Source organism: Eumetopias jubatus, unplaced genomic scaffold (assembly GCF_037043125.1).
Source record: "Eumetopias jubatus isolate StellerSeaLion01/CBP00866 unplaced genomic scaffold, mEumJub1_p1.0 scaffold_6, whole genome shotgun sequence".
Classification (NCBI taxonomy): Eukaryota; Metazoa; Chordata; class Mammalia; order Carnivora; family Otariidae; genus Eumetopias; species Eumetopias jubatus.
In genome coordinates this window covers 17,028,805-17,055,696 of record NW_028274812.1, presented here as the reverse complement: position 1 = coordinate 17,055,696, position 26,892 = coordinate 17,028,805, and the positions used below count along the sequence as shown (strand labels likewise).

Below are 26,892 nucleotides of genomic sequence, written 5' to 3'. Positions count from 1 at the left end.
CAGAGAGCCTGATGTGGGACTTGACCATCATTGTGCATAGTTTTAAGAGCCATTGTACTATTTTGCCAATTCCAGATGTTGGAATAGGCTCTTGGGGTTGATCTCCACTGTTTTTTCTTTTGAGAATAGGTCATATTTTTGTATTTCTTTGTATGACAGGTGATTTTGAAGTGTATCCTTGATATTGGATATGTTATGTTACAGATACTCTGGTTTAAATCTGTGATATATCTCTGGAGGTGTTTTTTAGTTTGCTTGTTTTGTTTTGTTGTTAAGCAGGCAATTAACTTGATTTGATTTGCTTTCTGTTGGGCAGCACCTCAAATGCCAGTTTAATTCTTTTGTTCTTAGGATGCTTTGATTCTTCCCCACAGATGTGTGGCAATGATTCAGCTAGAGATTTGGGGCTTTCTCAGGCAAGATATCATGAAAATTAGACACTCAGGGCGGCTGGGTGGCTCAGTTGTTAAGCGTCTGCCTTCAGCTCAGGTCATGATCCCAGGGTCCTGGGATGGAGTCCCACATCGGGCTCCCTGCTCGGCGGGAAGCCTGCTTCTCCCGCTCCCCCTGCTTGCGTTCTGTCGAAAAATAAAAATAAAAATCTTAAAAAAAAAAAAGAAAGAAAGAAAATTAGATACTCATCCAGTGCCATTCCTCTCTTTCAAGGGTTGACTTCCATCCAGAATCTGCCTGCTCTTGGTTCCACTCAGTATCTTTAGGTGGCTGTTTTTGTATTTTCCCCAGAGTTTATAATAGTTCTATGCGGTAAAGTCAATCCATTAGGAGCTTATTTGATCACAGTAGAAGCAGGATCCAGTTATCTTTCAGGTAGATCATTTGGATGCTAGTTTAGCTAATAAACTTGAAGGACCAGAATGAAATCAAAGAGTACAGTTAGAAAGTTATTGCAGTAATTCAGGCAAGAGCTGATGAGGGCCTCAACCAGAGTAGTTAACAATGGGGCCGAAGATGATGAGTTAGAGAAAAATGCATAAGGTAAAGTAACTGAGTTTCATGATTGATTGCATGGGAGATGATCAAAGTACAAAATGACCTCCTTAAATTGTTCTGCAAATCAGATTATACACAAATATAAATTCTATACTAATTAGGGTAAGTTCAGCAACAGTAACAAATGCAGATTTTATATGCAGGCGGGTGCGTGCGCGCACACACACACACACAGTTTTGTTTGTTTTCCTTTTCTCTAACATTTCTGCAGTTTATCAGTCCAGCCTGGACAGACAGCCCCACACCACACAATCTTTCAGGTAACCAGGTTCTTTTTTTTTTTTTTTTAAGATTTTATTTATGAGAGAGAGAACATGAGTGGGAGGGGGTAGAGAGGGACAAGCAGACTCCCTGCTGAGTGGGGGGGAGCCTGAGGCAGGGCTCAATCACAGGACCCTGAGATCATGACCTAAGCTATAGTCAGACACTTAACTGACTAAGCCACACAGGCGCCCTCAGGTAACTATGTTCTACTCATTTTGTTGATCCACCACCACTAAGGTGTTTCCCTTGTTTTTATAGTCAATATAAAGTCACCACTCTGTCCATGTTCCATCCTGTGGGGAAGAGGGAAAGAGCAAGTGGAGGGCAAGCAGTATCAACCTTAAGTGTATATCACATTTGCTCATATCCTAAGGGCCAAGACTTAGTCATGTGGCCACACCTAATTACAAGCGAATATGAGAAACATGGGCTCTAGCAGGGCAGTCAAAATTTGGACAGGGATGGGGGCTCTATTCACAAAAGAATGAGAGAATGGACGCTGGGGAACAAGAGCAGCTTATGTCATTAGTCAACCACTCTGGGAACTAAGTACTCATGAGAACCCCTTTTTCATCACAGAACAAATTTAACCCTTCTCCAGGGCAAAGAACTCGAAGTTCCACCCAGATTCTGAATCCGGTAGTATGTCTAGGATCTCTGGATCTTAAGTAGGAAGCAGGGGAGACGAGGTATTAGGGACGACAATAACTGCCTATGTTTCAGACATAAATTTGACATCTTTCCTCTATCTTTCACACACATAAGCAGATACATTTTTTGTGTGTTTCATTTTGGCCTAACAAAATAGAGTCACAAGCATGCCAAATGTGGGTCTACAGTGTAGTATAATGAATCATAGGAATAATGCAACTTGCATCAGCTATACAATGACCTCATGTAGACCAAATATAATTTTATAAGGAAGTGCAAACAAGAGGAAAAAGGAAACTAAGAATGATGGTAATGCTTGAAAAAGGAAAAGCAATACAAAACTAAAAATGTGTTCATCCGTGTAAAGTTGATTTAAGATATAGCATCAATATATGTATTTTCTGTCATGTGATAATTGTAAATAAACGAAAACAGATTAGCCAGCAACTACGTATTTTAAAATTTTAAAGCAGACTCAAGGGGCGCCTGAGTGGCTCAGTCATTAAGCGTCTGCCTTCAGCTCAGGTCATGGTCCCAGGGTCCTGGGATCGAGCCCCGCATCGGGCTCCCTGCTCAGTGGGGAGCATGCTTCTCCCTCTCCCACTCTCCCTGCTTGTGTTCCCTCTCTCACTGTCTCTGTGTCAAATAAAATCTTTTATAAAGAAAGAAAGAAAGAAAGAAAGAAAGCAGGCTCAAATGATACTAAATGAGTCTGATAATTAGAAAGGTTTAATTCTGTGCTAATCTAAAGGAAGCCTTTAACATGAAATATTTATTGTACTTATGTTGGGCAAAATGAAAACATTTTAGTGGGTTACACTACTCAGTTTGCCTTAACCCTATTATCATTAGTTATATACATTTTAATTCTAAAACATCGAATTTTTAATCATAAATTATCTCTGAGAATAAAGATTAAAATAATTTTTGAAAATGAAAATCAATATACGTAAGTGCCTTGATAGTCAGCTTTCCACACATAATTGAAAGATCTGAATTTCTTTTTTATTATTATCCCAGCAAATGTTACACTAGAGAAAATGATTGGGAAAATACAAATAGAGTCATTAAAAACACAGGCTGATTATTCATATCTACTACATTCAGAAGTATGCAAAACAATTTAGTTATATTGCAAAGCTGTAATTCCTTTTCCTAACAAAGCATTATTTTATAAAACTGTAGTGTTGTATTGATTCAATCTTAATACAAAATACTTATATATACAATACAATATAAAAGTAAACTGTGGGACAGTGCCTTCCACAAAGGGATATATTAAGGCGCTTTACAAATATACTAATATATTGACCCAAATTATTTTTTGCTTTAGATTAAAACAAACAGGCTAAATAAATGTTTCACTTTAAATACCAAAGGGATTTTGTTTATTTTTGTTTATTAAAGAAAAATTTCTAAAGTACCTTAGGTAACAGCAGCAGCAATATCTAAAACTCCTCCCACTGTATTCTCTAATTTCTAACATATTATTAAGTCAGAATAAAACATTTTCACTCACAGTTTTGCACTTTGCAACAGCAGAAGGTAATAACTTTTTAAAAAAGTCAATCTCAAAGTGACTTCTTAGTCATACATTCTATAGTTCCTATTACAAATAAGGTAGAAAAGATACAGCAATAGGGCCTGCCTTAGAATGTCACTGACAATACATAATAGTATCTACAATTACATAATTATAGAACACATTTTATAAATACTATTGATATACATAAAAAGGGGTAAGTATAAGAAAGACAGCAAGTTTTTTAATAAGTGGGAAAATTATTTGAAAAAGAAAACACACATAACCAATGTTTTCACTCTATTTCAATTGAAAGCATAGAGGTTTTTTCATGTTGTTCTCATCTTTTTGGTCAGGAAACACCAGAATCTGTGCTCTAAGAACTGGATATGGTTTGGGAATAAGACAGCTAATAAGTATATCCAAACTGTAACAAACTGCAGATATCAAAGGCTTCTATACTGCTTTACACAAACAGCAAAAGCTTATGTTGTCAGAGGAAATTTTAAAAGAACACAAAATTTGTAGTGTCAACAGATTTTGTGGGGAGGGTGGGGGAGGAGAAAGCACCTTAGTTTTCCTACAACATAAATGTAACAAAGTTGGTTTTGTACTGCATTGCACCACAATCCTGAAGTAAAACAACCAAATGGAAATTTCAATAAATCTGACTTAGAAAACCCAAAGAGCCAGAGGGATATCTTAAAATTTGAGTACTGAGCTAAAAATTCTTGAACTACTTTGGCAAAGGATTTTATAGCACTAATCAAATGTTCCATGAAGTGAAGACTGCCAACTCATTATGGTGCCTTTTCTTACAACTCTCTGATTAGAAGTCCTTCACAAATATTTCTGTATCAAGCCTGTAACATGCCAAACATCTATTTCAATGCCCTCAAGAGTATGTTTAAGATGTCTTAGTGCTGTACCAGCAAGAAAGAGGCATTCCTAGGGATATCTTAATACATGGTACAGACTTTTCCCATCACAAATTATCAGTGTTTATACAAGATGTGCGAATCTGAGTACTAATCAGTAAATTTAAAGCAAAGTTCTTAGTTTAATAGATCAGTGTTCTTACAGGACAGAGGTCCTTAACCAAGTTTGTGAGTTTTCAACATGTCCAGAATTCCTAAGGCTGCGTGCGGCATTATATATGTGTGTGTTGATGTGTATTTTTCTGGGAAAAGAGTCCCCACCTTTCATCAGATTCTCAAAAAAACCCAATGAACCCCAAAGACCCGTGGTTTACAAGCTGAGCTCTGAGAGGGACACCTAGAGAAAGGTGGGAAGTGTAAGCTAATAAGTCTTTGTTGCCTGTCCCAGTTCAACTGGAACAGCTTTGCGTTTAATTTTACTTACACATGTGACTTCCACTAGCTTTTTTCTATTAGTTTGATAATCACTAAAATTATGCCTCTTCTTATCCAGACATATAAAATTTTGATAAAACAATTCCCCACCAGTGGAGCTTAAAGAAAAGGAAGTAAAACACAAATTTTACTTATGTCAGAATACAGCCCTTTTCCCCTTCCTAAAAGAGAAGCTAAATGTATTTTGGTATGAAACCACAAGTGTTCTTAAAACCTAAACATTATATATAAAAGGCATGCTGAAAAACATATTATTTAACCTTAAATTAAGTTAGGAGGATTTGAATTTTCTACTAAGACCACTATGTAACTTTTTCTAATTACTAACGGCCACCTTAATTAAGAATTAAATAATTTTTTCACCAGTTAACCTGCCTATAGGTAAAATACAGCCAAATAGCCAGATTTCCTTTGCCATAACAATCCATGTATACAGCACTGTTCTGAAAGAGGAAACGTGTAACATTACTGATGACATAACCAAAACTGTCACTACAAAGAAAAAGTAATTTTCTAGTGAGTACCCACAAATAATTTTTCTAATTAAAGTTTCATATGAAACTGAAAATAATCTCTCTGCTTAGGATGGTAGAAACTTTAAAAAAAATTTATAAGTAAAAATATGAAAGAAGGTTAAGCATTCAGTACTGTGAATTTTGACTTATGGCAACTTTGTTCCCTTTTAAAAACTAGAAGCAGCATTAAAAAATACCGGTATAGAGGGGCGCCTAGGTGGCTCAGTCGTTAAGTGTCTGCCTTCGGCTCAGGTCATGATCCCAGGGTCCTGGGTTTGAGCCCCGCATTGGGCTCCCTGCTCGGCGGGAAGCCTGCTTCTTCCTCTCCCACTCCCCCTGCTTGTGTTCCCTCTCTCACTGTGTCTCTCTCTGTCAAATAAATAAAATCTTTAAAAAAAAATTAAAATTAAAATTAAAAAAAAAATAAAAAATACCGGTATAGAAAGAAAAATAGTAGTGCTTTGCTTCTTTTAAAGCCAGTAATTCATGAGAAATAAATGCTAGAAGATTAAATATTCCACGGGGGGGGGAATCCCAGATAATCTGCATTATTTTTTCTTCTGATGAACATACTATTTCAACCCTGTATTTCTCAGTTCCAAAATGTAAATTATCAGATTATCATTAGCCTAGGAACACTCATCACCATCATGGCTTAATTTCTATAGCTTATTTGCACCAAAAACAAGGTTATGGGGTTTAAAAAAAAAGAGCTCTTTGAATGTGGGGTACATTTCATATTTGGTTAAAGCAAGATAAAACTAAACCTGTCTTTCAAAAAAATTTCAAACACTCTTGTCTTTTAAAATTATTTAGTGTATGTACAAATAGATACCAGGCTTCTCCTTTTAAACAAAGCACTATTTTTTTAAGTACTTTAAGTACCAAGAACTGACTATAATATTCAGTTCATAATTTACTTTATAACAATTTTTTCTAAATTACTGATTAAAAAGGCTGGAATAAATTAACATTTTAAAAAAATTTTCCATAATTTAGAAGCATAAAATATTGTACACAGAGCACTCATACACAGCTCTGTCACATTTGCATAATTTTACTCTTGGAGCCTCAAAAAACTCTGCGTTTCAGGTCTTTTTGCAAATCCTCATTATAATAATTTCCTAGTGTGTTAAACATATACTAGATCACGATTTTTGATCTCTGAGCCTGTGTGATCATCATCTTCATCTGACTGTTGCTCTGAGCCTTGTGAATTAATATATTCATATTCAATAGGCTTTGGATAATTATATGGGTAGCCATTGTCATCAAAAAACCTCCGAAAGGTAAATTCATAGAAAGCATGTTCAGGGTGCTTTCCATTTTTATACCATCCGTTGAGAGTGTCATTTACATTTTCCTCCTCATTATCATCACTCCATAACTTATCAGGATCAACAGGATCAAAATTTGATGTATCTGTTGGGTGTGTGATTTTAGGAATATATGAAGCAGATTGCTGTCTCAGGTCGCTGGAGAAATCAATTGTTTTAAAAAATGGATGAGCTTTTATTTCATCAGCCCCATTCTTGCCTAAGCGATCTTCTGGTCCTCGGCAAAGTTTAATAATAAGATCAGATGCTTCAGGACTCAGCTTAGCTTGAGGTGGAATGTGAAGAGATGTCTGCCAGTTGATAACCTTCAAAGAGGATTTTTAGAAATTAGGAGGGAAGAGATAAATAAGAAAAACAAAAATTTCCTCCAGGTTTTATACCAAAAAGTTTTACCAGACTATTTGCATCTTTAAAAAGAAATCTCATGGTATTTTGCCTTCCTTACCTTTAATAATAAATGAATCAGTGGTGGGAAATAACCTTTCCTCCCATTCCCTCCACTCCAGGCAACTTATACTCACATTACAAGACTCATCATTTTAAGTTTTAGCTCCCCTGTTAAGTTCTTCCACCTATGGCAAAAATGACTATTTCTACTGTGCCTCCCATTCTATGTATTTACTATTACCATAGTATCTTTAATACTTTGTGGCACCTATTTATGTCTGTGTCCTTCTACCACAGAAAAACTTCCATAAGGCTAAAGACTGTGTTTTGTCTTTGTATTTCTCAGTGCCTGGCAAGTTGCCTGGCACATAATTAATAGATGTTCAATAAATATTTATTCTGGGGGCGCCTGAGTGGCTCAGATGGTTAAGCATCTGCCTTTGGCTCCCAGGTCATGATCCCGGGATCGGGCCCCACATCAGGCTCCCTGCTCAGCGTGGGGCCTGCTTCTCCCTCTCCCTGTCTCCCTGCTTGTGCTCTCTCTGCCTCTCTCTCAAATGAATAAATAAAATCTTAAAAAAAAAATAAATATTTATTCTGGCTTTGAATAAAACAGAATGAGGGAGAGAGGGAAGGAGGAAGGAAAGAAGGAAGGAAAGAAAGAGGGAGGGAGGAAGGGAAGGAAGGTAGTAGGTAATGAAGAAATATTTGTTACTACTGAGTTTTGAAAGTTCTTTTTATAGTCTAGATACAGTCCTTTGTGGGAAATGTAATCTGCAAATATCTTCTCCCAAGCTGTAGCATGTCTTCATTGTTTTGACTGTGTTTTGTTTAGTTTTTAAAGACTTTATTTATTTATTTTTAAAGATTTTATTTATTTGACAGAGAGAGACACAGTGAGAGAGGGAACACAAGCAGGGGCAGAGGGAGAGGGAGAAGCAGGCTTCCTGCAGAGCAGGGAGCCTGATGCGGGGCTCGATCCCAGGACCCCGGGATCATGACCTGAGCCGAAGGCAGATGTTTAACGACTGAGCCACCCAGGTGCCCTTTATTTATTTGAGAAAGGGTGTGCATGACCCTGCAGGTGCATGCCAAGGGGGGCGGGGGGGGGAGGGGAAGAGCAGAGGGAGAGGGCGGGGGAAAGAATTTCCATCAGACTCCTAGCTGAGCGTGGAGCCCAACACAAAGCTCGATCTCATGATCCTGAGTATCATGACCTGAGCTGAAACCAAGAGTCACACGCTCAACTGACTAAGCCACCCAGGTGCCCCTTGACTGTGTCTTCTGTATACTGAAAGTTTTAAGTTTTGATGAATTCCAATCTCTCAACTTTTTCTTTTATGGCTCATGACTTTGGTGTCATTTCTAAGTATTCTTCATCTAACCCTAGGCCATAAAGATTTTCGCCTGTGTTTTCTTCTAAAAGTATTATCGCTTTATGTTTTATCTCTAGATCGATGATCCATTTTGAGTTAATCTTTGTGTAAGGATGAAGTTTACATTGAGTTTCAGTACTTCTGTATATGGCTGACCAATTTTTCCTATATCATTTGTTGAAATACTATTCCTTCTCCATTTGCACCTTTGTCAAAGATCAAATGGTCAGATTTGGGTGGTTCTATTTCTCCATTCTCTATCCTGTTCCTGACACTTGATTTACGTTTTGTCCTTTTGCCAATATCACCCTGTCTGGATTACTGTAACAGTAAGTCTTAAAATCAAGTTGATTCCTCTTTCTATTTTATATTTAAATAAATAAATATTAAATAAAAATATTAAATAAATATTAAGTAATATTAAATAAATATTTATTTTTAAGTAGGCTCCATGCCCAGCGTGGAGCCCAATGTGGGGCCTGAACTCACAACCCTGAGATCAAGACCTGAGCTGAGATCAAGAATCAGATGCTTAACTGAGTCACTCTGGCAGCCCCTTTGTTTTTGTTTTTTTTTTTTAAGATTTTTTATTTATTTGACAGAGAGAGAGAGCACAAACAGGCGGAGTAGCAGGCAGAGGGAGAGGGAGAAGCAGGCTCCCTGCTGAGCAAGGAGCCCAACGTGGGGCTCGATCCCAGGACCCCGGGACCATGACCTGAGCTGAAGGCAGTCGTCTAACCAACTGAGCCATCCAGGCGCTCTGCTCTTCTTTTAAAAAAATTGTTTTCATTATTCCAATTCCTTTATCCATCCATATATATTTTAGAATTGGCTCATCTATGTCTACAAAAATTAGAACAAAATTAAATCTATAGATGTTTTTGGAGATAAGTGATAGCTTTACTATGTTGAGTCTTTCAATCTATCAACATGGCATGTGTCTGTATTTATTAAGATCTTTCTTGATTTCTTTCATTAGAGTTTGTAGCTTTCAGCATACAGATCTTGTTCATGTTTTATTAAATTTATACCTACATATTTCAATTTGGGGAAGCTTCTATAAATGGTACTGCTTTTAAATTTCAGTTTCTGGTCATTTATTGCTTGAATATAGAAATACAATAGATTTGTATGTATTACCCTTATATCCTAGAACCTTGCTAAACTCACTTCTATGGGTTTTTCCATAAATTTCCTGGGATTTTTTTTTTAAAGATTTTATTTATTTATTTGACAGAGAGAGCACAAGCCCCAAGGATATCTGTTCTTACCAGTCTTATTAAGCATAGTTCTGGAAGTCTTAGCCAGTATAATATAGCAACAAAAGAAATAAAAGGCATACAGATTATAAAGAAAGAAAAACTTCCCCTATTCAGAGATCATGACATAATTTTCTATATAGAAAATCCCCGGGAAGGGGAGCCTGGTGGCTCAGTCAGTTAAGTGTCTACCTTAGGCTCAGGTCATGATCCCAGGGTCCTGGGATTGAGTTCTGCATAGGACTCCCTGCTCTGCAAGGGGCCTGCTTCTCCCTCTCCCTGCTGCTCCCCCTGCTTGTGCTTGCTCTCTAATAAATGGGTAAAATCTTAAAAAAAACAAAAAACAAAAAAACCCCCAAATATCCTTGCCTTGTTCTTTTATTTTTTTATAGATTTTATTTATTTATTTTAGAGAAAGAAAGAGAGAGAGCAGGAGTGGGAGGGGAAGAGGGGAGGGAGAGACAGAATCTCAAGCAGACTCCATGCTGAGCGTGGAGCCTGACACGGGGCTTGATGCCAGGATCCCGAGATCATGACCTGAGCTGAAACCAAGAGTCAGATGCTTAACCAGCTGTGCCACCCAGGTGCTCCATCCTTGTTCCTTTTTTTTTTTAAAGACCCCATTTATTTATTTGAGAGACAGAGAGAATGAGAGACAGAGAGCACGAGAGGGAAGAGGGTCAGAGGGAGAACCTGACTCCCCGCCGAGCAGGGAGCGCGATGCGGGACTCGATCCCGGGACTCCAGGATCATGACCCGAGCTGAAGGCAGTCACCCAACCAACTGAGCCACCCAGGCGACCCTCCATCCTTGTTCTTGATTTTAAGGAAAAAGCATTCAATTTTTCACACAGACACACAAACACACACACATTTTTATATACATATATATATATGCTTTCATATATGCATATATTAAAACGAAGGTGAAATAAAGACACTTTCAGACAAAATAATCTGAACTAAACCTGAGGGAATGCATTACCAATAGACCTATACTAAAAGAAATCTAGGGGTGCCTGGTGGCTCAACCGGTTAGGCAACCGACTCTTGATTTCTGCTCACGTCATGATCTCGGGGTCCTGGGACTGAGCCCTGTGTTGTGCTCCAGGCTCAGTGCGGAGTCTGCTTGGGATTCTCTCTCCCCCTCTCCCATTGCTCCTACCCCCACTTGCGTGCACACGCTCGCTCTCTCTCTCAAAAATAAATAAATAGGGGTGCCTGGGTGTCTTGGTTAGGCATCTGCCTTCGGCTCAGGTCATGATCCCAGTGTCCTGGGATCGAGCCCCACATCGGGATTCCTGGCTCAGTGGGGAGTCTGCTTCTCCCTCTCCCTCTTCCCCTTCCCCAGCTCATGCTCACTCTCTCTCTGAAATAAAGAAAATCTTTTTTGTTTTTTAAGATTTTATTTATTTATTTGACAGAAAGAGACAGCAAGAGAGGGAACACAAGCAGAGGGAGTAGGCGAGAGAGAAGTAGGCTTCCCGCCTAGCAGAGAGCCCCATGTGGGGCTCAATCCCAGGACCCTGGGATCACGACCTGAGCCGAAGGCAGACGCTTAACAACTGAGCCACCCAGGTGCCCCTGAAATAAAATCTTAAAAAAAAAAAAAAGAAAAGAAAAAAAATATAAAGCAAGTTATTTTTATCTTATTTATTTTTAAGTAGGCTCCACACCCAGCGCAAGACCAACATGGGCTCAAACCCACAAGCTTGAAATCGAGACCTGAGCTGATATCAAGAGTTGGACACTTAACCAACTGAGCCAATCAGGCGGCCCAAAAGTTTTAAATATAGTATATTAAATGCAATAAAGAAGTAGTTACAACTTAGGGGGAAGCATCATAGAAGAGATAACTTCAAGATACTTAAAGGATGACTAAGAATGAGTTAGTTTAGGAGTTAACCATGTTTAAGAAAGTGGGGAGGGTCGTGGAAGATGGGAAAGAAAGGAGGACATTTCAGACAGAGGGAATGATATGGACAAAGGAAAAAAGGGTAAATTTGGATTTTAATCCATGCACATGGGAACCACTGAAGGGGTTTTAATGGGACTATTTATGGTCCAAATCAAAGGCAACTTCTCATTTAAGTGCCAGAGGTAATTTCAAGTGGAGATACATACTTTGTTTGTAGTTTGGGGGTAGAATGTGCATGGAAGGTAACAAAGCCAGGAGCCAGAGGTGACAAAAAATAAATTAGGATAAATCTGCAAACAGTACTAAAGACTTCCATGAGAATGAGTGAGGGGGAATATAATAGTATGACAACAGGATGATGCAGAGTAAAATTCACCTGTGGAATTTTAGTGGCTTCCTATAACCTTACAAGTTCATTTTTTTTTTTTTAATATGAACTCTATCCCCAATGGGGGCTCGAACTCACGAACTCATGACCCCAAGATCAAGAGTCACATGTTCTATCAACTGAGCCAGCCAGCAACCCCCTTGCAAGTTCATTCTTAAATTCCAAATTAAGATGCTCTAAGTAAAGGACTGCTAAAAGTCTGTGATATAAGGACTTTGTAACAATTCTTTGGTATAGATTCTATCTTACCTTCATTTGCGTTTCTAATGGTGTTTGTGCCAAGAAAGGCGGCTGTCCCACCAGCATTTCAAAAAGAATTACACCAACACTCCACCAATCACATAACTGTGTGTAGCCTAAAATAAGATACCAAAGTTATAGTTATTCATAAACCTTTTAAAAGTGCTCAGAATTAATAAAATAAAAATATTACATCACCAGCTTATGCTGTAGAAATTAGTATTTTTACTATAAATCTGAAAAATAAGCCACATGCTAATTAATTAAAGTTTCAGCTGGTCTACAGGACTATTGAGATATTATGAAACTAATGTTTTACCTGTTCGTAACAACACTTCAGGTGCAATGTAATTGGGAGTCCCGACCAATGAATGCGCAAGACATCGCTGGTGCTGGCGTGCAGCTCTCCGCTCTAGTGGCTTTAATCTATCTCCACATCGACAGTTAGAGGGGTCACCCCACTCATTACTGAAGTCCATACTATCTTGCCGTGGATGGTCACCTGTGTAGTAAATGGGTTAGTAAATAAAAGCATCAAGAACAAGAGTGTACCTAAAGCCTGTTTAATCTTTTAGCACCATGGTTTAGAGTTAACAAACTTTTCTTCTGACAAACTAAGACACGATGTATGCCTATCACTGATGGTATTTATTACTGACTAGAGCCTGTGCTCTGAGATATCAATAGGACAGGTTTTAGTGTAAGATTCAGTAATTTACTCAATGTTAAATGATGATAATCAAAGTCATGAGTAGGCAGGATCAGGAATCTGTTATTCAGATTGCTCCCCATTACTAATCTGAACAAAGTTTCAAACAAATTTCATAAGTGTTTCATTCACTCCACAAATGATAAGGATAAATAAGAAAGACAAGGTTCTTCTCTCAGGTAGCTTCTCTGTATGGGACAAACACAACCGATACATATATAAGAAAGAGAATGATGCATCCCATTCGGAGAATCAACGTGGGGTGATATGACAAATATACCAGGGTGGCTCAGGAAGACTGAGGTGAAATTCGTAAAAAACAAGAAAGACTCAACCATTTGAAAACCAGGGCAAGGCATTCTACATGGAAACAGTAAGAGCGAAGACCAGTGCAATTAGTAAAGGAAAAAATGGTAGACAATGGAGTGGGAGCCAGTGTACATGGGTTTTATAAGCAAAAGAAATGATTTGCCTTTTACTCCAAATACAGTGGGAAGATAGTGGAGTTTGATGGAAGAGAATGGCAAGATGTGATTTATGTTTAAAAAAGAAAACACTAACTGCTGTGTAAAGACTAGATTATAGGGAGGACAAGCGTGAAGAGACCAGTTCAGACGCTATTGCAGTTAAACTTGGACTATGATGGGGGCGCCTGGGTGGCTCAGTTGTTAAGCATCTGCCTTCAGCTCGGGTCATGATCCCAGGGTCCTGGGATGGAGCCCCACATCGGGCTCCCTGCTTGGCGGGAAGCCTACTTCCCTCTCTTGCTGTTTCTCTGTCAAATAAATAAATAAATAAAATCTTAAAAAAAAAAAAAACTTGGACTATGATGTTAATAGTGGAGATAGAGAAAAGTGAACAGATCCAGGGTATTTTTAGAGGTGGAATAGGCAGGATTTATTGATGGACTGGATGTAGAGGGTGTGGAAGAAAAAGAATCAAGGATAACTAAGTGGGTGGTAGTAGTGTAATTTATTAAAATGGGGGAAGACTGGAGGGGGAGAAATTAAGAGTTGTTTATTGGTAACAAGTTTGAAAGGCCCATTAGAAACACACATGGGGCGCCTGGGTGGCTCAGTCAGTTGAGCATCTGACTCTTGGTTTTGGCTTACATCATGATCTCAGGGTCCTGGGATCGAGCCCCGCATTGGGCTCCATGTTTAGCATGGGGTCTGCTGGAGTTTCTCTCCCTGTGCCCCTCCCCCTGCTTGTGCACTCTCTAAAAGAAATAAATAAATCTTAAAAACAAAACACACCACACACACACACACACGCGCACGTATGAAAGGGAGAGGCCATTTCTAAAGAGAAATTTGGAAGTCGCTGATATGAGATGGCATTTAAACCCATGACTGGGGGCACCTGGGGGCTCAGTTGGTTAGGAGTCTGCCTTCAGCTCGGGTCATGGTCCCAGGGTCCTGGGATCGAGACCCACATCAGGTTCTCTGTTCAACAGGGAACCTGCTTCTCCCTCTCCCTCTGTCTGCTGCTCTCTCTTCTTGTGCTCTCTCTCTGTCAAATAAATCAACAAAATCTTTTAAAAAAGGGGTGTCTGGGTGGCTCAGTCAGTTGAGTGGCTGCCTTCGGCTCAGGTCATGATCCCAGGGTCCTGGGATCGAGCCCCGCATCAGGCTCCCTGCTTCTCCCTTTCCCTCTGACTGCCGCTCTGCCTACTTGTGCTCTCTCTCTGTCAAATAAATAAATAAAAAGTATCTTTAAAAAAAAAAAATTAGGGGCGCCTGGGTGGCTCAGTCGTTAAGGGGCTGCCTTTGGCTCAGGTCATGATCCCAGGGTCCTGGGATCGAGCCCCGCATTGGGCTACCTGCTCCACGGGGAAGCCTGCTTCTCCCTCTCCCACTCCCCCTGCTTGTGTTCCCTCTCTCGCTGTCTCTCTCTGTCAAATAAATAAATAAAATCTTTAAAAAAAAAATTAAAAAAAAAAAAAAAGCCATGACTGGATGAAATCACCTAGAAAAATACATCTGAAATTAACCTGACTGTAATAATCATTGGGATGTTTGCCTAAAATACAATTTCTTGGGGCGCTTGGCTGGCTCAGTTGGTAGAGTATACAACACTTAAAATCAGAGTTATGAGTTCAAGCCCCATGTGAGGTGTGGAACCTACTTAAAAAAATAAAAAGCAAAGTTAAAAAAAAAAAATTTCTCCCCTCCAGTGAATATTTCCAATCAGAAGACTGGAATAGAACCTAAGAATCACATTTTTAAGAAAAACCCCAAGTAATTCAGGTGAATCTGGGGAGACAGGTTCAGGTGTCTCAGTTCTATCCATTTAATGTTCAATTTACTGTGTTCACTTAAGCACAGAAGGCTAATAAGACTTACCTCAGAAGATTGCTTTGACGCTTAAGTTAGAATATATGCAAAGAACCTAGTCATAATAAGTATTCAAGAATTATTAGATCGACTTACACTTCCATTAGCGCTTTGAAGGGATCTTGGTGAGGCAGTGTGGTGTAGTAGAAATAACATGGGCCCTGTAATCAGACAAACCTGGGCTCAAAGCCTAGCCCTTATACTTCTTTTCTGTCTGACTTGGGCAAGTTATTTCATCTAAATAAGCCTCAGTTTCTTTATCCTGTCTCACAGTGATATTGTGTACATAAAGTGCTTACATTTAAATAAGTTGTAGTCATACAATGGAATCCTAAATAGTAGTGAAAATAGATGTCATATGCAGTAACACAGATCAACCTCAAACACGTAAAAGAAGTGAACACAGAAGAATACATACAGAATAGTTACACGTAAATAAAGGTGCAAGAGTAGACAAAATGAAAAAACATTGTTCAGGGTTACAGACATTATGTGGAAAAAGTATAGAGAGAAGTAAAGAACCAATTACAGAGTTCTGAAATAATGGTTACCTCCATGAAGGAGAAAAGGGGAAGCAATCATTTAGGGGCTTCAAAAGTACTGATAACTGGTTCTTAAGTTGAATGGCAGGTATGGGGCTTCATTTCAAGATTATTTTTAAAATGTTATTTGTCTGACATATTTCAAATTAACAAAATGTAAAGAGATTAACTCAAAAATGTTAATGATAATTAGAAATAACTGAATCTAATATATTCTTTCATTTTATAAGTCTAGGTGTCTAAAGGATTCACTCATATTTATCCAATGGTCAAGACCTGAAACCAGGACTTCTGGCATTCACCCAGTGATAATACCATCTTATATCTTATTGCCTTAATAAATCATATTAAAATGTACAAATTTTATGATTTTACTCACCACTCTGATAGTACTTAGAATCATGTGTCCATCTGAAGCCAGTGCAGAGGCCGAAGTCAGTCAGTTTAATATGACCATCACGATCAATCAAAATATTATCAGGTTTAATATCTCTATGAATAAAACCCATTTTATGAACACTTTCAACTGCACAGGTAAGTTCTGCTATGTAGAATCGTGCCAGGTTTTCTGGAAAGATGCCCATCCTAATTAATAAGCTCATCATATCACCCCCAGGAATATAGTCCATTACAAAGTATAAATTGTCCTTATCTTGGAACGAATAATATAGACGAACTACCCATTCATTGTCAGCTTCGGCCAGGATATCCCTCTCAGCTTTAACATGAGCGACTTGATTTCGAAGAAGAACATCTTTCTTTCGAAGAGTTTTTGTTGCATACAAAGCCTTAGTATCTACTTTTCTTGCTAGACAGACTTCACCAAATGCTCCTATTCCTAGTGTCTTTATCTTCACAAACATAGACTTGTCCATTTTAGCCCTCTTAAGACGGATGTAATTAGACTCTTTTTGGCAAAGCATCCTTCTCATTTGATCCTGCGCATCTTGAGATAATCCAACCTAGGCAAATAAACTAAAGGTTAAATGAGGAATTATCTTCTATACCAAATATTAAAAAATAGTTTGGAAAAAATTCAGGCATATAAAGGTTAAATGCATAATAATTTTTAATAAAGCATGTTAGAAATCTAGAAAATACTTCAGAGAAAATTAATTATCAAAAGTGCAGCTTAAGGGACAGTTAACAGGATTTACAAAGGTGAGTATATATGCAGATTCTGCTGTGGAGAGCAAGAAGATGATACCAATGGTCAGCCTTCAACTGCTTTCTAATGCACCCCCAAAAAAGTTCCCAATGTGCAATAACCAAACATCTGTTAACATGCATCCTCATCTATCTCTCCATGCATATTCATCCCAAATTATGTGATTAGATTGCCGTCATTATATGCTTCTCTTGTGGAATGCCTAGGATTAAAATATTCTATTTACCTTTCATGAAAAAAATCTCTTCCCATCCAGTCATTTACTCTAAAAAATTAATGTATTAAGAACAAAAGAATGCCTTCTCTAACCAAACCACTCATTAATAGTCCATCTTTCCTTTCATCTTTCTTTTATTTTTCTCAGGCATTAGAGTAAGGGTAGGACTCACAGCCACCACTAATGCAAAATGCAAAGGCTTTCTCCTACCTTATTTAAAAGAGACAACTTGTTTGATTATAAGGTATCTTTTAGACATTTTGGAACATTTCAAAGGATAGTCATAGTGACTTACGAAGATACCAAAACACAGATTAAAAACAAAAGCCAACTTCTTAGTAGACTTGGACTACCTGGATTTAGAAGGAAGTTTATTTTTGGCTAGTTCAATAAAGAACTAATTTAAGGGTTTAAAGAGAAAAGGAATTAAAGAAGTAGAGTCTAATTCTAGAAATGCAAGCCTAATTAGAATATAGCAACCTCATGCTTCTGTTAGGATGTGCATTTCCATGCAAAATCTTTAAAGAGGGGTGGCATGCCAGACTTAGAACTGTTTCTCTTAAAATCTTACTTGCCTACACAGTAATGGAGGCTACAGAAGTCAGCAAAGCTTCCAACACCATAAAAGTTTAAATCAGCTATTAGTGAAAGTGAAGAGGAAAAAGGAAAAATAAACTAAGAAAATACATACAGACAGACTTTAGTAAGAAATCCTAAGAACTAAAATATGGATAAGTCCTACAGATTATCATGGTATTTCTCATCTAAGAAAGTTCAATTTATAGCAGGAATAACATAACTGTGAAATCAGATTTAGAAAAATTATCTTAAAAGACTGGCTCTCAAGTTATGTGAGAAAGTTTTACCACAAATTTAAGCCTCCTGGATTCTGAGTGATAGATAATAAGATTGGGAATTAACCTCTGAACTGTAAACATGTGACAAAAATATTAACAATGATAGTACCACCATAACATCTAGTGAAGATATATATATGGAATCACAACAGAGATTCATCTAAAATGAGTGAGCACTAATTCTGGTCTCCTTTTTAGTAATTTAAAAATTTCAGCACATTTTCCGGTACATTATAAAAATGAAATTAGAAGATGAAATAACAGAAGGAACAGGTTTTGGCACTTTCTAATGAGACCAATCAAATGAATAAGCCTGATAAATAAAGCCCAAAAACTACTATAAGTAAAAACAAAGGTTTCAAAAGTATATAAAGAGATGGGACCCAGATATTTCTAGCTTATTTTAAAATGTTGTAAGATAATGTGTAAAACCTAGAAAATAACCTTTGCTCCTACTTCCATATAAAGGGATTATGTAAACTAAACAGCACACTATAAATTATATTTTTCTTAATTTATTAGAACTTTATTCCAGGAAATTCTGAGTAAATCCTGAAATACTAAAACAAAATGGCATAATCAAAAGTACTTTAATTTACTGACTTTTAAATAACTGATAATATATTTAGGTATAAAAAGAAAGAAAAATACTGCACCAATATTTTAAAATAAACAATAAGCAAACAGATGATCAAGCATGAAATGGGCATTTTAAAAGGTTTTACCCGCATCATTTCATTCTCTAATTGTTTTTTACGATGTAGACGCTGCTGATGAGATTTGAGTACATTTTCTACATGTTGCTCCATAAAGAATTTAAATGCCTGAGGAGAGTAACTCTGAATACGAGATTCCCTTCGCTCTTCATCTTTCTTGTTTTTCCTAACGGTGATAGGTGAGGTTGTAATCTGTTTCTTTTCTTTATCCCCACTATCAACATTTTCATAACTTTTTTCACTCTCATCTTCCTTGGGCACGCTCGCCTGATCCTCTTTGCTAGATTTACTGATTGATTCGTATGGAGGAACAGATGGGTTTTGGTGTAGCAGATGTTTGGGATAAGGTGGAGGTGGACCTTGATAGGTTGGAGCTTCAGCAACAGGAGGCATAACAGTCATATTTGAAGTAGTGCCCTCAGAAAAAGGACTAGGTTGAACCGTTTGAATTGGCTGTGGTATCCAAGAAGGGTGTGTAGGGGCTAATGCAGTCTGTAGCTCCGGTTTTAATACACGTATACTTTTCACAGGCTGTTGAATAGGAGCTGGTGTAATAGCAGTGACTGTTGTAGCTGAAGGCTGAGAATTAGCAGGATGACTTGTTCTATTTCCTAATGGATTATTAAAGGAATTGGACCTCACTGGTATGTTAGGTTGCCATGTGGGGATTTCATGCCCACTGCTTGGGGAGGACTGGGCTGGAGCAGAAGATGACTGAGGCCAAGTTGTCTGCAGTCCAGGTGCATTCATGTTATAAAGTTCCAGGTTATGGCTGTTTCTGTTTGGCACCATCATAGATTGGGGAAGATTTCCATTTGTATATGATGAAGGAGCAGCAGATCCCCCCGTTTGTAGAGCGGAAGAGCTCTGTCCATTAGCTGGGGTCAGAGGATACGGAGGCGGTGGCTGCCGATTCACAGTGCCAGCAGGGACATTTTGGTGTATCATAAAATCAGTCTGTCCACTACCATTCTGAATTCCAGGTCTTCCTGGTGGAAAGTTAAATTTGTTGGAACTCTGCATGATGATTGGTTGTCTGCCAAGAGGAACAGAACTAATGCCTCTCTGACCCTGATTAGGAGGATTCATTGCGGACGTGTTCAGAGGTGGTGGAGGATAGCCCTCCTGCCAGGCTCCAGGTGGAACAGGAGAGATTCTGGAGATTACATATTCCATGTTCCCAGAATAGCGCTTTGTTTGAGAGTTTGGTTCCCATGAGGGGGGAGGTGGAGTTGTACCTCTTGGAGGAGGAGTCTGGCCTCTGGGAGGTGGTGGAGGAGTGACACTCCTTACTTGAGGAGGTGGTGGGGGGTTCACTCTCTGTCCATTGCTAGGGTGAGCTTGAGCAAAAGCCGTTATACCAGAGCCTGACAAAGGTCTTCCTACATCTGTCTGCGAGTTAGGACTTTCAGAACGATAGGCTACACTTTCTCCCAGTGGTGGGCCATGTCTCTGAGGAACTAAGGATTCTTTGGAACCTTTCCAGCTTTGTTTGCGGTTAACTGATTGTTGCACACTCCCTATGGTCATAAAACAGAGAAAAAAAAAACACGTTTTTAACCTCTTATTTTTGAAAAATTTAGCTTGGAATTCTGACATAGCTAAATGGTAATTCTCTTTTGAGAATTATAAAAATCAAATTTCAGTTAAGTGGTTTTATGTTACCTTTCAAATTTTTACTTGACTAGGTAATACATTCTCTCAGCTCAGAATTCAAGAAGTACAAAAGTATACCCACCTCTGTCCTTTAGCCAACGAACTTCCTTCCTTGAAGGTAATCAATGTCATCAGTAAGATATATTGGGGATATGCAAGTAAATAGACTATCTCCTATGTATACTACTGTGCCTGGCTCTTCTCACTAAAATATTGAAGATTCTGTATCAGTATATAAAATGTTTGCTTACTTTTAAAAAGTTTACCACAGTTTTTCACTGTATGGATGTACCCAAATTTAATTTTTTTTAAAGTAGGCTTCACACCCAGCATGGAGCCCAACGTGGGGCCTGAACTCATGACCCTGAGATCAAGACCTGAGTTGAGATCAAAGGTCAGCTGAGCCACTCAGGTGCCTGGATGTACCCAAATTTAATCAGTTTCCTTACTGAAGAATAGTAAGGTTGTTTCTAGTCTTTTGCTATACAAAAAAAAAAAAAAAAGGGACACCTGGGTGGCTCAGTTGGTTAAGTGACTGCCTTCAGCTCAGGTCATGATCCTGGAGTCCCAGGATCGAGTCCCGCATCAGGCTCCCTGCTCAGCAGGGAGTCTTCTTCTCCCTCTGCCCCTCCCCCCTCTCATGTGCTCTCTCTCTCACTCTCTCTAATAAATTCTTTAAAAAAATCTAAAAAAAAAAGGCAGTGAAAAATTTTGTAGATACCATTTTTTAAAATTTTTTTTTAATAAAGATTTTATTTGAGAGAGAGAGAGCATGAGCAGGGGGAAGGGGTAGAGGGAGAGGGAGAAGTAGACTCCCCACTGAGGAGGGAGCCTGACATGGGGCTCAATCCCAGGACCCTGAGATTATGAGCTGAGCCGAAGGCAGATGCTTTAACCGACTAAGCCACCCAGGCGCCCCCAGATATCATTTCATATATAAGTAGATAAATTATCAGAAGTGGCATTATTAAGCCAAAGGGTGTGTTCATTTGTAATTTTAATAGATACAACATTTACTTTTAAATATATTTCAAAGATACAAGGAGACAATTAGCTGAAATAAGATATAGATTTTATAGTTTCTCTTTACTGGAATTTCCAACTATGAAACAGGCAAGAAAATAAATGATACAAAAAAAAAACCACTGAAGTATTTAAAATAGTCTGACTACTTGGAAAAAGATCTTTAACACATTTAAAAATACATAAAATGCATTTATATAAAATGCAATACATATAAATAATACATTCCAGATAGAGAATATACAGTAAAGATAATTTACAGATCTAAATACAAAGAACATAAAACACTTAGCAACATTCAAAACAAAACACATATGAGGAAAAATTGGTAAATGTTCAGAATGTACAGCTTAACACTCTGTTTCATCGAGGCTGGGCAGCATGCTGGGCCTATGACTTCAGGAAAAGTCATCACTCCAGGCAACCCAGGCAAGTCTTCTGGCCACCAACCTCAGTTTCACCTTCCTCAGATAGTCAGCTGAGGCTAAATACAACATGTCTTCACTCACTCAGCTTTTACCAGTTAAAATGTAAGTCTCGGGGGCCTGGGTACCTCAGATGGTTAAGCGTCTGCCTTTGGCTCAGGTCACGATCCCGGGGTCCTGGGATCGAGTCCCGCATCAGGCTCCCTCTGCCTCTCTCTCTCTCTCTGTCTCTCATGAATAAATAAATAAAATCTTAAAAAAAAAGTATTTAAAAATAAATATAAGTCTCCGCCAGCCTAGAGTATACTGCCACCTCTGTTCTGCACCTCTCATAAAGCTCTCCATGTTCTCCCACTTCCCAAACCCTCCCACTATTGCCCCCCAGACGTGCTTGCTCTGTTCTATAACTAACAAATGCTCCTATATCACTAACGTCTGCTCCAAGCTTTCCCACCAACTCCTTAAAGCTGATTATCTTCTGCTGACATTACTTCCTTTTCAGCCCTTTGCAATTAAGGTTTTCTTTAAAAATAAACTGGGCTAGAGGCACCTGGGTGGCTCAGTCGGTTAAACGTCCGACTCTTGATTTCAGCTCAGGTCATGATCTCAGGGTTGTGAGATCGAGCACCATGTCGGGCTCTGTGCCTGGCATGGAGCCTGCTTGAGATTCTCTCTCTCTCTCCCTCTGCCCCTCACCCCTCCCTCTCTTTCTCCCCCAGAATAAGTAATTAATTAAAAAATAAATAAACTGGGCTAAAGGTGGGATTCTACCTCTCATTATTCTTTCATACTCTTAAAAAAGCCAGCTCTCTGGATGCACATTCATTCCTCTCAATTAATGAACTCTTACTTGCTTGTCCTCATTCACCCATAGTTTTGACATTCAGTCTACCCTAGGCCCTGCCAACATTCTATAACTTCAACATCCATGTGGACAAACCATCCATCACCCTCACCTCAGTTTCTTGACCTCCTCCCCTCGATCTCCAATATCACTCCTAAGATCTTATTTCTAATTTTGATATTAACCATATCTGCTTTTTTCAAAATCATTTCTTTAAGGTTTATACACTTGGACTACAACTCTCCTTTCATGTTTAACTACTGCTACAAGCATTTTTCAACTTCACCAAGACCTTCATATCCCTACTTCACTAGTCCTCCACTTTCTTTATGTGACACTGTGGCTAATTTAATTCCATGGTCCAGTAGTTCTTTCTCCCCTCTGTATTCCTTTTCTCCTCCCCTCATTTCTATTCATTCATTAAATTTTTATTGAGCATCTACACCATCCAAGTACAGTGGTGAACAAATATCCACGGCCCCATGGAACCTCCATTCTTGGGGGAGAAGACTGACAATAAACAAGTAAATAAATAAGGTAACATCTGGGTATGATAAATCCTATGAAGGAACCATAAATGGCATCAAAATGGTAGAGAGAAACAGGGAGATAGAAAGGGATGAGATTCAGTAGTCAGAAAAGGCTCCACCAAGGAGATGACATATGATCTAAGACTAGGGAAAGGTCCTGAGGGGGGAGCTTGGTATTTTCCAAGAACAAAAAGAAATTCAGCATGGCTGGAGAGCAATAAATGAGGGAAAGTGGGGTACTGGAGGAAGTCTGACAGCAGCAAAGCCATCAAGAGGAGTCTGGAAGGAATGGAAAGCCCCTAACAGCAGAGCAGGAATATGCCTTGATTAAGGATTTAAATCACCCTTTCAGCAATATTCTGTCCTCTCTTTATCTATCTTATTTTGTACTTGTTTAGTAGAACTCTAGTCACAGATGATTCAAGCTATCTAACTTTTTTTCATGCCTGCTAGAAAAGGTGATGTAAAGTGCAGATTGATTCCACCATAAATTCAACGATCAGCATCATCAAATGGCTTTAGCACTGCCCGGAAATCCTACTGTTTCTTTTGGTCTCCACTACAACTCTCTCTAGTCCTGGGTCTCCTCAAATTGCCTGTCCCATTCCTCACACACCACTCTCAGCAGATGACCTGATTTTCCACTTTGGAGAAAACCGAAGGCATCAGAAAGGAACTCCCTTATCGTCCCCACATAACCTGGGCCTGTTAGTTCCTGTTAGAGCAAAACGGTTGATTCTTCTTCCTCTTTAAGGCTAATAATCTGTCATGCTATGCTTTGGATCCTTTCTTTTCCTGGCTTCTCAGGAACCTTACTTGATCCTTTTCTCTTGAGTATTTAATTTATTTATCTTAACTGGAGTTTTGCAATTATCTTTTAAACATGCCTAAGTCTTTACTATTAAAACAAACAAACAAGGCTCTCCCTCCATTTTCATATGGAGCACTACCTCAAAACGTTGCTACTAGTCCACTGTAAGTATGGAAGTGGAGAACAAAAACTTAGAAACCTTTACAGAAATCTAACAGTGAAATTTTATGTCTGCTAAATATAATAATAAACTATTTGTACTTATATATGTCATCTTAAATTTAAATTTTGGAATAATTAATCATTATTCTATTTTATAAAATTAGAGCCCACCCCAAATGACCTTATTTAACCTTAGCTGCCTTCCTAAAAGACCCTGTCTACAAATACAGTCAGATTCTGAGGTACTAGGAGTTAGGACTTCCTGAATTTGGTGGAGGGAGGACACAGTTCAGCCCATGACACATGGGGTAATTTGTTTCTATTCAGTCATGGGAGCATAATTCAGAATGGAATGGGTTGAGGAATACATCGATGTGAGGTAAAGAATCCATGTATTAAAAAAAAAGAATTCACGTATAAACAATACTTTGAGAAGTTTTTCTATGAGGGTACAGTGAGGACATTAGCAAGAGTATGCTTCTTACACAGTGAAGATCTTTTTATTTTTTAAATTTCCAATTTATTACAGATTAATAATTTTATAAAATACACCCTTGGCTTTCAAGACACTTTTGTTTTTTTCTTTTCCTCTTCAGCTAATTCTTCTGTCTTTGCAGGCTTATCCTCTCCTGCCAGCTACTAAGTAATAGGCTTGGTTCTAGGCCATCTTGTCATTTTTGTCTACATAATCTCCCTTAATGACCTATTTCATACACAGGGCTAATTGTACATATATCCAGCTCCCTAGCTAACATCTTCACTTGGGTAACTCAATGAACCTAACTCAACCTGAGGTAAAAAACTAGACTTATGATCTTTTTCCACCAAATCCTGTTCTCTCTTGGCATTCACTTTTATAATGTGGGGTATCGCCATACTGCATCTATATTTCTGCACCAGAAGCATAAGAGTTATTCCTCTCCATTATCACCCCTTGTATGTAATTTATCACCGGGTCCTTGTCAACTTTACCCCTCTCATCTCTCTTAATCCATTCACTTTTCTCCACTGCCCTCTTCCAGTCTAAATAACCTTTGTTTCCTGGGAACTACCATATCTCTTATCCAGTCTATCCCAATACCCAACCCCCAATCCATTCTTAGCCACTGCAGCCATCTTTTTCAAACACAAATCTAATCATATCATTACCCTGCTTGAAGTTTCCCTAACTTCCTGCTGCTCTTAGGATAAGATCAACAGACAGTCCTGCATAGTCAGGCCCTATGTATTTCTCCAGTCCTATTGCACACTCTTGTTTTCAGTTCTTCCAGTGTAGCAACAAAACCTGACAAACAGGCCATGCACAGGGACACCGTTCCTCACTAAACCCTTCCATTAACCTTAGTCTTTCTTCAGCTATTAGCTCTACTATCAGTTTCACAGGAAGGTTTTCTCTGATCTCCTTGATTAAGTCAAAGAACCCTTGATGATATGAGTCTACAGTACCGTATAACTCACCCCACTTCATTCACATGTAGGTAGCTGTAATCCTATGTGTATTTATTTGTGAGAGGGTTTGCTCTCCCTTACCAGAATGTCAGCTCTACAAACTGGCAAGAACTTTATACCCAATGCTGAGCAAAGGGCCTGAAACAGTGGTGAACAATAAAATTTTGCTGAATGAAAAGAATGAATAAATAAGGCCTCTTATAAATCAATAAAAAAGGATGAACACAAAATTAACAAAGAAAAAAATGCCAATTTAAAAATAAACAATAAGTAAATAAAAATTGATAACCAAATGTTTAATACCAGTGATCAAAGAAATATGAATATAAAACGAGACAGTATTTCCACAGCCATTAAATATGTAAAAATCATAGTACCTAGGATTTACAAATATAGGCATTCTTATATTAAACTGATCAGGAGAATATAAGTTGGGAATACCTTTCTAGACAGCAGTATCTAAGAAAAACCTTAAATTTTTGCAAGACTTCGAAAATTTTCTTCACAAAATCATCAGGAATGTACAAAGATTTAGGTACAAAAGGATTTACTGCAATGCTGTCTATAATGGCAAAAAAGAGAAACAAGGCAAATGTCAAAAATGAGAGACTGGTTACATAAGGTATGTGATAAATCTAACAAAATGCAGTTACTAAAATTATTCTGTAGACCATTTAATAACAAGGAAAGTTATGCACAGTATATTAAGTGAATCGAGTAGGTTTTAGTGTGACCCCATTTTTTGCTTAAACAGTAAGAATCAAAATACACATGTAAACCCACTCAGGTTTTCCACAGGAAAAAAGACTGAGAAACAAAACACACCAAAATCTTGTAGGTATTAATAGTGGTGTCTTCTTTTTCCTTACTTACTTTCTAAATATTCTGTGATGAATACCTTTCACTCTTATAATAAAACAAGATTATAAAAAGAAAAAAAAGAATAGTTTGAATATGGTATCTGTGGTAAAAAAAAGAAATATTTCAGCTTCAGTATAACCAATCAAGTAGTTTTCAACCTCGGCGGCCGCTTATCAGAATTACTTATGAAACCTTAAGGGCCTCCCCAAACTCATTTTGGTATAACACTATCATGCTCTTACCCTGACGAGACTTTCACTTACTGTGATGCTCTTAATTTCTAAGACTAAAGAGTTGACGTAGATGAATATTTTAAAACAATACTATAAGAAACGAGAAAAAAAAA

General features: G+C 38.2%; 1 protein-coding gene across 1 annotated transcript in view; it reads right to left on the bottom strand.

Moving 5' to 3' along the window:
* Positions 1-3,308: 3,308 nt before the first annotated feature.
* The window catches only part of LATS1 (large tumor suppressor kinase 1), a 49,982-nt gene continuing 26,398 nt past the window's right edge, over positions 3,309-26,892 (bottom strand). The window contains exons 4-8 of the mRNA XM_028103390.2: positions 18,795-20,305; positions 16,207-16,789; positions 12,560-12,742; positions 12,250-12,356; positions 3,309-6,978 (exon numbers count right to left, since the gene is read on the bottom strand). Of these exons, the coding sequence (XP_027959191.1) occupies positions 6,469-6,978; positions 12,250-12,356; positions 12,560-12,742; positions 16,207-16,789; positions 18,795-20,305 (2,894 nt within the window). The 3' untranslated portion in view covers positions 3,309-6,468. The remainder of the gene's footprint in view (positions 6,979-12,249; positions 12,357-12,559; positions 12,743-16,206; positions 16,790-18,794; positions 20,306-26,892) is intronic.